Source organism: Nansenia antarctica (assembly GCF_963989245.1).
Source record: "Nansenia antarctica genome assembly, chromosome: 3".
NCBI classification, from domain to species: Eukaryota; Metazoa; Chordata; class Actinopteri; order Argentiniformes; family Microstomatidae; genus Nansenia; species Nansenia antarctica.
The window spans coordinates 58,990,192-59,004,052 of record NC_137688.1 but is presented as its reverse complement, the minus strand read 5'-3'; the positions used below and the strand labels follow the sequence as shown (position 1 = coordinate 59,004,052).

General features: G+C 47.2%; 1 protein-coding gene across 1 annotated transcript in view; it reads right to left on the bottom strand.

Annotated features, from left to right (window-relative positions):
- The window catches only part of arid1b (AT-rich interactive domain 1B), a 72,646-nt gene continuing 58,785 nt past the window's right edge, over positions 1-13,861 (bottom strand). The window contains exons 14-22 of the mRNA XM_080527397.1: positions 12,985-13,201; positions 10,600-10,738; positions 9,089-9,264; positions 8,254-8,404; positions 6,294-6,407; positions 5,993-6,077; positions 4,650-5,400; positions 2,052-2,182; positions 1-1,843 (exon numbers count right to left, since the gene is read on the bottom strand). Coding sequence (XP_080383523.1) covers positions 17-1,843; positions 2,052-2,182; positions 4,650-5,400; positions 5,993-6,077; positions 6,294-6,407; positions 8,254-8,404; positions 9,089-9,264; positions 10,600-10,738; positions 12,985-13,201 — 3,591 coding nt within the window. The 3' untranslated portion in view covers positions 1-16. The remainder of the gene's footprint in view (positions 1,844-2,051; positions 2,183-4,649; positions 5,401-5,992; positions 6,078-6,293; positions 6,408-8,253; positions 8,405-9,088; positions 9,265-10,599; positions 10,739-12,984; positions 13,202-13,861) is intronic.

Here is a 13,861-nt window from a genome sequence, read left to right as displayed (position 1 = left end):
GCTCCCTCTGTGCCTGTCACGAGCGGCCAATCTTAAACAGTATTTCACACATGATGGCCGTCACGGCAGAGTTCAGCACTGAAGACAGGGAGATGTCGAGCAGACGGCTCTCGTACAGCACAAACTCCGGCCTGTTCTCCTGCACTTTGGCCATGGCCAGCAGAGCCTTGGCAGCGCGGCACATCATGTTGATGCTGGGGGCATCGGAGTGGGGCGCCGGGTGGAGGAGGCTGTGGGAGCTCTGCTGGTACTGGGCCATGGCCACGCAGTCCTCTAGGAAACCTATGAAGGTGCCCACACTGCCCTTCTGCAGGGCGATGGCCCGCGCCACCGTCGAGTCTCCCTGCGCCAGGTTAGACAGGATGGCCACCGCCATCTCTCGGCACACCTGGCTCTTGCGCTCGCCCACGTGGCGCACCAGCATGGCGTAGAGCTTCTCCTGGCGGCTGAAGGGCGGCGTGGCTAGCAGCAGGTCGACGTTGCTGTCCTGGATGCTCAGCTTGCACAGGCACTCCAGCGCCAGTCTCTGGGGGGTGAGGGTCGAGTGGGGGGCCACGGAGGGGAAGGGGTCCTGGGCCTCGGCCGAGGGGCACACCATCCAGTGCAGCAGGCCGTCCAGGATGGGCAGGCAGATGCTCTCCGGGTAGACGGACAGGTCCAGCTGGCCGGAGATGTTGGCCAGGGTGACCAGCGTGTTCTCCCTGAGCGCCGAGAGGCAGTCCCACCACCACTCGTCCTTACTGCAGGCCAGGCCCTGCTCCTCCTCCTTCTGGTAGCTGGGGGGCGTCCTCCTCCTGTGCGGGTGCTGGTGGTGCAGCAGGACCAGCCTCCCCAAGATCAGCACCAGGCCCGGGTGGCGCGACATGTCCGCGTCGTTCCCCGGGATGAAGGAGAGGCCGCGGACGATGTTGGAGATGCAGCCGCAGCGTTTGGCCAGGGTGTCCTGCCAGGGCTCGGCCACGGAGAGGGGGGCCTCGTCCCAGCAGCGAGGCTCGTCCTCCAGCAGGGTGACGTGACTCTGGATAGGCCCTCCGAACGGGAACACCCTGCTCTTCCCCTCGGAGACAGACCCCGGCCCGGCACATAGCATGGCGTCGTCCAAGATCTTCTCTACGGCCGCCCCGTCTGCCCTCTCTTCTTCCTCTGCCTCCTTGTTCTTCTCTCTCTCTGGCTCCCCTTCCTTCTTCTCTTTCTGCTGTTCCTCAACCCGCTCCAGTCTCTCGGCGGGGTTGTGGTCGGTCCCCGGGCTGCGTCTGTCGATGTGGGTTTGGATGTGTGCTGTGGAGTCTCCGCCGCCTGCCTGCCAGTGCAGCAGGCCACTGGTGAAGCCCCTGGGCAGACTCAGGCCAGAGCGCTCCTCCACATGGTCCTCCTCCTTGTCCTTCTCCTCCACCTTCACGCGCAGCTTGTCAAACTTGCTGGCCTGTTTGGGCCTGAGCTCTGGGGGCTCTTGGGGCTGTATGGGCTCAGGCTGCTCCACGGCTACCCCCCCCTCCTCCCCGTCTTCTCTCTCCTCTTTAACCGTGACCTCTTTCACTGATTCCTCCTCCTTTTTCTCCTCCTCTGGGAGCACCTCCTCTGGGTTGGTGGTTGGGGGCCTTTCTGGTCCTGCCTCTGGTATGCTATCCCTCTGCTCCTCCTCTGATTGGTTGTCCAGCTCTGGAATGGCATGCTCCTCCTCCTCCGCCTTCTCCTTTTCCTCTTCCTCCTCTGTGGGGTCTGTGATTGGTCCCAGCAGTGTTCTCTGGCCCTCTGTGCCAACCTCATACTCCTCCAAGATCCCAAAGATCTCTATCAGGCAACGACGGAAATACTCCACAATCAACTCCAGGAAACCCGGCATCTGGAGAAAGACAGAACGAAAGAAATGACTCTTGGACCCAACTTCAGTCAGTTATTTGAATCTGCAAAATGACTATGAGTAAATTGTATGTAAGAGCATAGCGGACCATTGAGTCATGAACGAACATTAGAGCTGGTTAGTGTGGCAGACATTTTTCGTGCTCTTCTCTGAGAAGACACTTGTCAAGTGTTGGTCCGGAGAGTCTTACCTGACTCAGGGTGAAGGAGGCCACGGTGCTGTCGTCATACAGCAGGATGTTGATGGTGTCCAGAGCCCACGAGCTCTCCGCCAGCAGGCCCGACTTCAACGACATCATCACGCGCCAGGCCTCTGGGGTTCCTGGGGGGAGAGGTCGTAGGTCACAGGTCAGAAAGGGGAGAAAGACAAGAAACATTGCAATTATCTAAACCATATGGAGGGCTCAAACTACCGAACCTAACATATCATTTTTGGGCTGCACAGCTAAAACCTTTAACAATATGGATTCAAGACTCTTCATATTCACTATGACTCGATGTTGAATAACGTTTATGTATGATGCCCCTACAGGCCTTGCCTTTCCTAGACCTCCCCTTAGGGAAACTCAATTAGGTGAATGGAGTAGTCACACAAACAATCCGGAGGAAAATTAAACTCATTTGAATTACCTACCTAAGCAATTTCAGCACTATCCAATATTGGACTCATGAAGATTTTTTTTCAATATTTTGTACCCTCTCATATACGTAGATACAGGGTTTAGAACATGGACTCGCTAATCGACACCAACTCCATAAAGATGGTAGCCTTAAAACATTTGAACAATTAAGTGAGGAATTTAGGCTTCCAGATATTTATTTTCAGATATTTATAATTAAGGAACTTCCTAACAAAACATAAAGAATGGAATAAAGTCTTGGAGCCCACTCCAATTGAAGGGTTCTTGATAAAGCTGCAAACAGGGAATGAGGATAAGAAAATGAAAAAAAAGCTGTAATCTTTACCTAATTTTTTTAGCCATGAATTTGAATAATACACTACAGATAAAAGGGTGATGGGAAACTGAAATGAACGCAGACATACCACAAGACATGGGAAGAAATATGCACTGAAGCACATTTAGTGACCAATTCAAATACATGGACGGAATTCAAATGGAAAGTGATAACAAGATTTTTTTTGAACTCCAGAAATAGTTACTAAAATGGGCCCAACACACTCAAATAAATGTTGGAGAAATTGTAGTACACAAATTGGCAGCCACATCCACATATTTTCGTCATGCCCCAAATTAAGAACATTTTGGGAAGAGGTGTTTGAGGCCCTTGAAGAAGTATTCCACCAAAATTTCACAAAAGATCCAAAGATGGCACTACTGAGAGTAGTACCGGAAGGCATTGATGGAAGAGCTAAAAAATATCTCTGACAAATATTAATAACGGCAACAATTAAGTGGTTAAAACCCGACCCTCCAACATACAATATGTGGATTGAGAAAATATGGGAAATTGATCAGATAACATACTCTTTGAGACTCCAAAAACGTATATTCATTAAAAGGTAGAGCCCTGTCATGACTATATCAACACAGAGAATCCTTCTACACATTCTGATTCATATATCTGTTTCCCCAACTCAACTCATTTCACTATGCATATACACATGCCTATACCATTACACTCACTCACACACAACCAGGGCTCGACAGTGCGACTGTTTTGGTTGCATTTGCGAGTGAATATATTTCTGTGCGACTTGGAAATACATTAAATCGCACCAGTGCAACTAAAAGACTGCTGAACTACTGTCATGCGCAGTCAAACTTATGTGTATAAGCGACGAGGGAATGAAAACAGTGAACAGAAACGCGTGTCGCAGAAATGCTTCACGCGAGTCCTATAATGCGCTTAAAATGCGCATAATGGGTATATGGGATATATGGGATACAGCTCTCGTAGCGTCTGCTTCCGGTTTCATTACAAAGAGGTTAACCCCATATGTGCCTGACGTCTAACATTCAAATGACTCTAACTTCATATTTTTTCGGATTTCAATGTATGACACATCATTTGAAAGCTTATGATCCGTAGTTCCAATCCACAACACGTCACATTTGAAAGTGTTTATGTAATTATTTTACATTTGAAAGTGTTTTGTTTATATATATTTATATTATACAATTTACCAGTCATATTCTGGAATGTGTCTAAATGTTAAAGTTCCATAAGTATAAGCAAAATAAAGTAACAGTTTGTAAATAAATAGTAGCATTTAAAAAAATAAAAAACACGAACCGTGAACCGTGACCCAAAAACCGAGGTTCATACCGAACCGTGGGCCAACTGAAATTAATATTCTTACTTCCCCTTTACATTGTGTGAGTCTCCATTTTTATTACGGCCAAGAGCCGGTTATGATCATTTTGATATGTTATGATTATGATAATTTGTTGTCGTTGTTGATGACTACTGAAATTCTTGGTCTGGTACTACATTTTTCAACATGGTAGCACAGTGCTACCAGGGGAAAAGGTAAGCGTCAAGCCCTGCACACAACCCCCCACCTCCCTGACCCCAATCCCCCCTACCCCTTTTTGTTGTCATTGTTTTTGTTGTTTGTTTGTTTTAGTTTTGTGTGTTTTTCTTTAAATTATTTACAAACCATCTATGCATAGCTGAAAGAATAGAAAAAACAGTAGACTAAATTGTGGACATAATTGTATAAGTTAATGAAACTAAGTAAATGAAACTAAGTAAAAAAATTAAAAAGAAGAGGGAGAAAGACATGAGTATTCTCTGTTCCCTAGGATAAGAGTGGTCCTCCTTACCTGTCTCCTTGGAGGTGAGCTTGCGCCTGGGCTTGAGCTTGGGCTGAGTGGCCTCCACAGAGCCTGGGGGGAAGCTGACCTCTCTGTGGATGGATGGCATGGCCTGGCCGGGTATCCCCCCGCTCTGAGAGCCAGGCATCCCTGGCTTCTTCATGGAGGCCATGTAATGGGCGTTGTTAGGGGACAGGGAGCCCCCCATCGGCCGTGGGAAGGGGGAAGGGCTGGGGGCGGGAGAGATGTGGTTGGGCATGGCGGGATTGGACTGGTATGATGAGGGGGGCTGTCGGGATGGCATGGAGGAGGAGTGGGGCGGGTACGGGGGCTGGCGCTGGCCCGGGTGGCCAGGCCACTGGCCGTCCTGGGGGGGCCTGCCCTCGGGGTCATCCCCCCGGGGCCCCATGCCAGGGAAGGGGGGGCCCTGGCCCTGTCTGTTGGGGTAGGGGTAGCCCATATCTGTCCTGGGGTGCCACATGTTGGCTTGGGGTCCGTCTCCCGAGCCGGCAGAGGAAGAGGGGGGTCCCCCGCTCATCATGCCGTGCTGCGGGGGCCCCTGGCTCCCGGGCTGCATGCGGTCCCGGCTGTAGGGGTAGGGGTACTGGCCCTGCATGGGCCTGCGCTCCGGCCCCATGTAGGCGCCGCCGTACTGGCCGTACATGTCTGCCTGCTGGCCGGGGTACTGCATGCCGTAGCCCTCCCCCTCATGGCGTTTGGCAGGCGGGCCGTACATCCCCTCCACAGGCCTCTTGTAGCCCTGGGAGGAGACAGAATATGTTTTATGTTAGATGTTATTTGTAATGTACGTTTTAAATGTGGGCCCCAACTAGAGACAAAGTATGTTTTATATCTTAAATGTTATTTGTAATGTACATTTTAAATGTGGACACCAACTAGATATATAAGTGTTTTATATTACACCAAATGTAACAATTGTATGACGTATGATATATTTTAATGTTTGATATTTGTAATTTAAGTATGTTTTAAATGTTATTTGTAATGTATGTTTTAAATGTGGACCCCACTAAAAGTTCATGCCTATGGGTATAGCTAATGGGGATCCTTCCAATAGATAAACAATAAACAGAGAAACATTGGATATTGACTTGAGTAGCTAGTGAACTGCACACACCAGCCAGTCTAAATCATATAGGCATATTGCTACATACACTGTAAACATTTTTAATAATAATACTTTTAAAAAAAAGTAGTAGATGTAGTAGTAGCTGTAGTAGTAGCTGATCTAAAACCGGTTATTAACAGAGTAAAGGACAGCTATCCACCGCGGGCTGAGAGTGGGTTTGGTAAGTGAGGCACAGCACACTCTATATGGGACGGACACTGACCTGCTGCTGGGGGTACAGGCCGGGCTGGTGGGAGCCATAGGGCATTCCGTGAGGGTACTGCTGCCCGTAAGCATCATGTCCAGGCCTGGGGAGGACCACACACACACACACGCAGTATAAGTAGAAAGGAGTGGAGCTTCAGGGAAATATCTGACCGTCCCAAATAATGTTTACTTCCGTAGCTCATCCTCAACAAGCCATGCTTCACAGACGCTCTGATGCATCACGCTGTCACAAATCAAATCAATGTCTCCTTCTCTCCCATTCTCACACGCACGCACGCACACGCACACTCTAATACCTCTGATGGGGGTATCTGTTGGCAGAGTACATGCTGGGGTCATTGCTGGAAGCTATGTTGTTCTGACCCCCAGGGGGCGCAATAACTCCCTCTGGACCCATCACATGGTCTGGTCTGTTGGTTTGGACACATACATTAGTAGGGCATAGCTCACATTTGTCATGGTTGAATAATCAAGCATAATAATGGGTGGTATTTTTCGATGTGTGCCGACATTCACAAAGGCAGCCATGGATCATAGGCAAGAAATCACGGAATATCTTTAACGCACAAAACTAATAGATTAGATAATAGAATAGATTCTGGTATTAATTAGGGATGCACGATATGCATTTTTTTCCAACCGATACCGATGTTTACCCGCTTCTCGTGGCCGATAACCGATATGATAACCGATATGAGAACAGATATAATTTCACAGTTGATAACCTGTAGTTCATGCACACCTGAAGGTAAGAAAGGCTATGTAGTGAGCAAAGATTGATGATTTAATATTCCATAGTGATCTCACCAAATCTAACTTACATCACTATTGTTAACACAACAAAGAGAACACTTCTGACTCTTCAAATGTTCATTTATTATTTCCTCTAACAAACAGAATCTGTTATAGACAGTGCACAATGCTTTTTTTAGCCAAGATCTGGCCTCCTTTTATGAAAACAAAAAAGGCTCACCTAAGAGTAATTAGATCAAAGAAGTGTCAAAAATAAAGTGCATCTTGTCTATCCCTGTAAATTGAAAATGCATAAATAAAATATCAAAAAATAAATAAATAAAGTGCATCAGTCAATACAAACATAAAGACTTTTAAAGAACCAAAAGTTTTATAGAACTTTTACAGAAACTAGTGCCAAATGGCTGCTTAGTCTGCAGATAAACAGAATGACACAAGGCACATAGTAGGCTACACTAGTATGCTTAATAAAGCAACTGAAAAGGGCTGGGCTCTCGTATGCGAGTGGTGTAGCCCATATATGCATTGTGCGCATATTATGTGCATATACGACACGCGTGAAGCATTTAACTGTTTTCGTTCCCTCATCGCTGTATTCAATGCCAAAATCATATTCCTTCCATACAGTGTGCTTGCAATGGTGAATCTTAAGGTGACTTATGAGATTCGTTGTGTTGTAACTCGTAGACCTTTGCCCTCCTCTCCGAACTTTTGTCGAACATGTGTTGCAAATTGCAAACGCACTATCTGCCTCAGAAACTCTGAAGAATGTCCACACCGGGGAAGACATGTTTCGCTCTCGTCTCTACACCGCGTGGCTGTTTGCAGGCGCAGCATCATGAGCGCGGAAACCGGAACCAGAAATATTTCCGGCTTCATATTATCGGCTCTATATCGGCTAAAATGTAATAAAACCGATAAATATTTAATAACATTAATTTCCCAATATCGGTGCCGATAATATCGTGCATCCCTAGTATTAATCGTCATGAATTTTGTCGTATAAATACTTAAATTAGGCTAACATAACAATAATGCAAAGGCCTTCGTAGCCGAACAACATTTTGACAGAGCAGGTGCGGCCTTGTGGAACGGAAAATGAATAAAGCCTTTCTTATCTTTGGACAGGCATATAAAACTTGCTATCGACAGGTGCATTTGCAAGCTTCAATAAATGTCATGTCAATATGTCGATATGTCAATATTTGTGCTTGTGTATTGTATATCTGTGCACGATTAATAAATAAATAAATAAAACGAATAGTGCCACAGAACCGACATTAGCGTGCCAGAACGTCGGTTAATCCATGTTTATTTGAATGGGATTTTATTTTATTATTTTTAATTTTTTTAATCTCGTCTTTGACCCTTGCTTATGAATAGTCAGGTATTCTGACCCATCCCATATACATCAGAATATATATTTCTAATTAAACTAACTCTTGGCACAGATACAACACACTGGCATTCCTCTACTAGAGACGAGATGAGAGAAGCACCCACCTCCTGTCGTAGCCAGGCCCGTAGGGGTACTGTGGTCGTGGGCCCATGCCCATCCCTGGCATGGCTCCTGAGGGGTGGCCGCGGGGGTACATCTCCTGCATGGCAGCGCTGGGCATCTGCCCCGGCCCGTAGGGCTCACCACCGCCCGGCCCTGGGGAGGGAGAGAGAGCACGAGGATGAGGATGAGAGTGAGGAGGACAAGTCATTCTGTCAGCCCTCGTGGTTGGGGAGAGGCTGTGGCGCAGGAGGTAGAGTCGCTGTCTATTGATCACAAGGTTGGCAGATCAGCGGTTCGAGCCCCGGCTGGCCACATGTCGAAGTGTCCTTGGGCAAGACACTGAACCCCAAAATTGCTCCCAGTGAGCGGGCCAGCGCCTTGCATGGCAGCTTGCCGGCATTTGTGTGTGAATGTGTGTGTGTAAAGCGCTTTGGAGCAGCAAAAAAGGCGCTATATAAGTGCAGTCCATTTCTGTCAGCCCTCGTGGTTGGGGAGAGGCATTTGTGGTAGTACACGACTCAAACACATGGGGGCAGCATAGTCTAAGCACAACCGTCGTCGCGGACTGCCAGAGAGATGCATGCAGGTCTAATCTGGGCAGCCTTCACTGTGCAGCAAGGACAAAACCAACTTGTCAACCAACCTAGACGACATGAGCAGTAACAGGCCACACCAGACACAAGTGTGCATCCAGTGAAGATAATAATACTACCACTTACTACTACTTGACATCTCCATCAAACACGGCACTGCAGACAGACAATGGAGATAACACCAGCTTGAGTGCTCAGTTTAAGTTGTCATGGTATCCGGTGTTGAGAGCGAGAGCCTCCTCACCTTTCCTGGGGCCTCCGTAGGGGTCTTTGTTGGCATCGTACTGCATCCTCATGGAGGGGTCTGCTGTACTCCCTCCCTGCTGGTAGGGGGCGCCAGGAGGCATGGGCCCACGCTTGTGGAAGGCGGGGTCGTTCACCTCGGAGAAAGGATCCTGCACGCTGACCCCACCACTGTTCCTGAGACACACACAGAGGAACAGCAGGGATGAGGAACAGCATCCAGGTGGGAATCGCAAGGTAGCTCACGTATCGATCACCGTACAATATTTTGCCCCCCGTATTGATAGTATCGCGGTACATCGATTCTGCGATAATCGATATATTGTAAGACTATTCATCAAGGATACATCACGATATCTGTGTTAACTGGTATTTCATAACGTGGTTCCAGTGTTAGCAGCATTTGGCAGAAACCTTCATTTTCCACAACACTGTACAGGCGAAGGTCCTTGCAAATAAACCCAGCGATAGACTTGGTAATAGTCGTAGCCCTCGGGGAGTTAAAGGGAAGCCTTGTTTTGAAATATAATCGTTCCAGATTTTAGATGTCGTATTTGTTTTTCCCTCGTTTTGCACCATTTCAGCCAATCATCTTCTTAATTTTTATAACATCACAACATGCTGATAAAACATCGACATGCTAGAACTACGGTACACATAATTAGATGATCACACAGCCCCAAACACAAACACGTCCCAAAACGAAAGTATTTACAAAAGTCTCCCTTACCAGTAACCTATGGCAAACAAGAATAGTGTATCCAATCCACAAATTATAAGTATTTAGTGATCGTTAAACTGTTGTTTATTATATTGAGTGGGTACTTCAAGTTTCGTGTTATGAAAAAAAGACTAGTCTGCGAGGGGTTTAGCCCTAGGCTGTGTTCCTAAATTCGCTCTGATCAGCAGTCATGGAATGCCTCTTGTCCAATCAAATAACCATTTACCCCAAATTAGCCCAGTGTGCCCTCCGGCGCTCTCAGAGCGAATTTACGAACGCAGCCCTAGACTGGCTTTCGTAGCCCTTTACCTAGCTTCTACCCTGCTGCTACGCTGCTTCTATAACATCAGGATCAGACGCAGGGTGAGACTTTCAAAATAAACCTTTTTAATGGCTTCTGTGTACTTCAGACTTGCGTAGAATCGATTTTATTTTGAAAAAGTCAGACCGGAAAATGTATTATTGTCGCCAGACCCACAGCGTGGGAATACAAGGTGTGCGGATGAGAGAAGAAAAAAAAACTTGCACACTTACTAAAAAAGATATATTTTGTCACGTGAAACGATAAATGTATTGCAAGAGGCCACGATACAATAATCGGCGTATCGATATTTTGTCCCACCCCTAGTGTACAGTCTCACTCATACACAAACACACCACACCACACACACACGCACACGCACACGCACATGCGCACACACACACACACACACACACACACACACACAAACACACACACTCACACACCCACACACAGACACACACACACACAATAGTTGTGAGTACTCTACCTGCTGGCTGGCTGCGGGGTCATTTGGCCATGGGGTGTGGAGGCTGGGGTGGGGGGCTTCAGGCCCTCTGGCATCTCTGTCATGGAGCTGCTGCCTGTGGACTGAGGTGTGTGGGGGCCCTGCAGGGAGCCGGAGTTGGCTGGAGAAGGAGAGGAAAAGACGGAGACGTCACTATCTCAAATCACAATGACCGATCAGAAAAGGAGCTTATGTAGCCAGCAAATAAATCTCAATAAGGTTTTAATATAAGTAAGACCTATTAAGAGACGTATCCCTTAGTGAGCCTTAATGAGCTCAGCAGTATATAATCTGGCCTCATCACGTCAAATGCAAAACCATTTAATTAAAATTCATTCAGCAAGTAACGAGAACAAAGAAAATCTGTTACATCAAGAAAAGAAAAAAGAAAAGGAAGGAAAAACAAAACAAAACAATTAAACAAATAAAAACCCAGTCCAGAAAAAAAAGAGGACATTGAGTGAGAGAGAGAAATGGCTGAACACAGCGATCTGAAATCTGGTAAAAGAGAGGGAGTCTGTTCTCCGTGGGGACTACCGCCTGATCCTCTGCCAGCCACCATGTGTTTGAACTCCGAAAGTAAACAATGCGGAGGTTTCAGCCACCCTCTCCCTCTCTCCCAGCGTGTGAACTCACATGACCCGCCACCCACCCGCCCCCCCCCTCCCCCTCCTCCTCCTCCTCCCATGCTCGGGCAGAGAGAAGAGGGGAAAAAAACAAAACCTGCTGTCTCACTGGTCTGTCTGCTGTGGGAAAGTAGGTCAGAACGAGGTCACTTTTGTTTATATCCCACACTCCTCCCCTATTAATCTTCTCTGAGGGAATCCCCCCCACCACCCCCCCCGCTGCTTGACAGCTCTCGCTCTCTCTGACATCATCAGCGATCCGCCTGCGGGGGGAGGGTTGGGAGGGTTGGGGGGGGTGTGGGACTGGGAGCCTCTTTTCCCTCCCTCCCTCTCTCTCTCTCTCTCTCTCTCTCTCTCTCTCTCTCTCTCTCTCTCTCTCTCTCTCTGTGTGTGTGACACAATCACCTGCCAGACATAAATAGACCCACGTGCTGCGATTGCCCCGAGGGAGCAGAGAGATGGATAGATTGAGGCGTGGATGATCGAGGGAACGCTTGCTGACACGCCGCGGGTGGTGATGTCCACCTCCACGCTTGCCACACGACGACTAAAGGCTAAGTATACATTTGACACTGGCAGACGCATCCCTTCCCTCGCACACAGCATGGCCCGGATGATCCTCTCAAAAACTGCGGTTAGAACCACTGATAGCAAACACCTCGTCTCCTTCCCTGACACTTCTGGTGGTCTGGTGGACCGACGGCGGACCGATGTATCAAGGTCGTCCTTCGTTTACTCCATACAAAGATCGGGGAAAAATATCAATCGATCTCCCACAGCACTTCACCCCTGATGCTTGCGCCCCACACATTGCTGATTCAGAGTCACGCCTTCGCAGTAGCTGGATTTGATCGAAGATCAAATACTTTACTCAGCCGTTTTACTCCCTCCAAGGCCGGGATTTAGTCAGTTATTCCAAGCTTATAGGCAGTGCGCGCTAGCCTGGGGACGAGGGTTAGCAATCACCCAGAAGATGAAGGCCCAATCCCAAAACACCCCTTGTCCCCTACCACTTAGCCCTACCCCTCCGTTTTGCACGGTCACGCAGGGCACGTAGGACAAAGCTTTAGGGCTATGTAAGCCCTCCAAACTGAGTGTTATGAGAAATCTCCCAGAATGCAGTATCATCTTAGTTTAATGTCGCTTCAATGTATTATAGACCTTTCCTTTATAACAAGCATAACAACAAAATCGCTAGTATGCTGATGATATCTTTTTTGTTAGCTAGCTAGCAAGCGCAGTGGAGCACAGACTAATCTGTTCTGTAACAGCGTGGTTTTCTCCACTATTTGGTTTGACGTGTACCTACTACCTACCAACATTCATCTTCAACTATCTTCAGATTTCAATGTATGACACAACATCTGAAAGCCTACAAACTTTCATAATCTGTAAAATAATAATAAAAAAATAATAATATATAATATTACCGTACCTGTAACCAAAGTCCAGCAGCGAAGTTGCTGCACTTGATACCACATTATGAGATTCTAAATGTCTGGCAACAAACTCGTCGCGTCTGTTTACGTAAATACCATAGACGACTACTGATGACGTATCAGGGTCTTGAAGGGTTGTCCCATTTCATAGGGGAAGATTTCAACCACTACCCCTTGTTACTCTTTTCCGAGGGGGCAAGTTGAAAAGCGATGGGCACTCGAGAAAGGTAGAAGGGTAGGGCTAAAAAAATAAGAAATGGGATTGGGACGAAGAACCCAAGAGCAAAATCACGACTACTCACCCGGTGACGGCGGCTGGATCTTGGCCTGGTGGGACTGCTTTTTCTTGGTGTCTCCGGTGGCGAAGACCTCCGGCGGGGGCTCCTCTCCGCGCTCCACCTTACACTCGTAGGCAAACAGGTACTGGAGGTACTGCTTCTTCAGAGAGCTGGCGGAGCTGCTTGACGTGCCCACGTTCAGGTGGGTGGACAGCTCCCGCCACTTCTTATTCTTGTTCACCTGCAGAGGAGGAAACATAGCCCACAGGAGACTCCTGAGCAGTCCAGAGCTTGGTGCCACACCAGAGGACCACTGGCATCTCCCACGGGGACGGGCCGTGGAGAGAAGCAAAGCACTCAACGGGATCATTGAACGGGATGAAAATCCAACTGGGAAGGAAGGTGCTGATGACCAGGGCCGGCCCAATGCATAAGAAGACTAAGCGGTCGCTTAGGGCCACAACCACTAGAGGGGGCCACGCTTTTAAAATGTTTTGAAATAATAAAAATATTTTGTTTGAGGACTGATGTTGGTGAAAGGATGGATATAGTTTCTACAGTAGCCTGTTGTTTTGTTGTTAACATAGTTAACAATTTTTATAGTGTTCACTTTATTTACTTATTTAGAATATTTTGCATTCATATTGATTGTTCATTGCTATTTCTTTGTCTAAATATTTTTCTTTTTATTGGTGTTCATTTGTCATTGTCTTTACTTATAGACCTTGTTATATGCAAGTTTGTTGCTTTTATAGTTTAACAATTTTGACTTTACTATTTATTATTTTGAATACTTTGCAGTTGTTCATTGTTATTTAGTTTCTACAGTAGCCTATAGCTGTTGTTTTGTATAGTTAACCATTTTGTAGTGTTCACTTTATTTATTTGGAACATTTTGCAC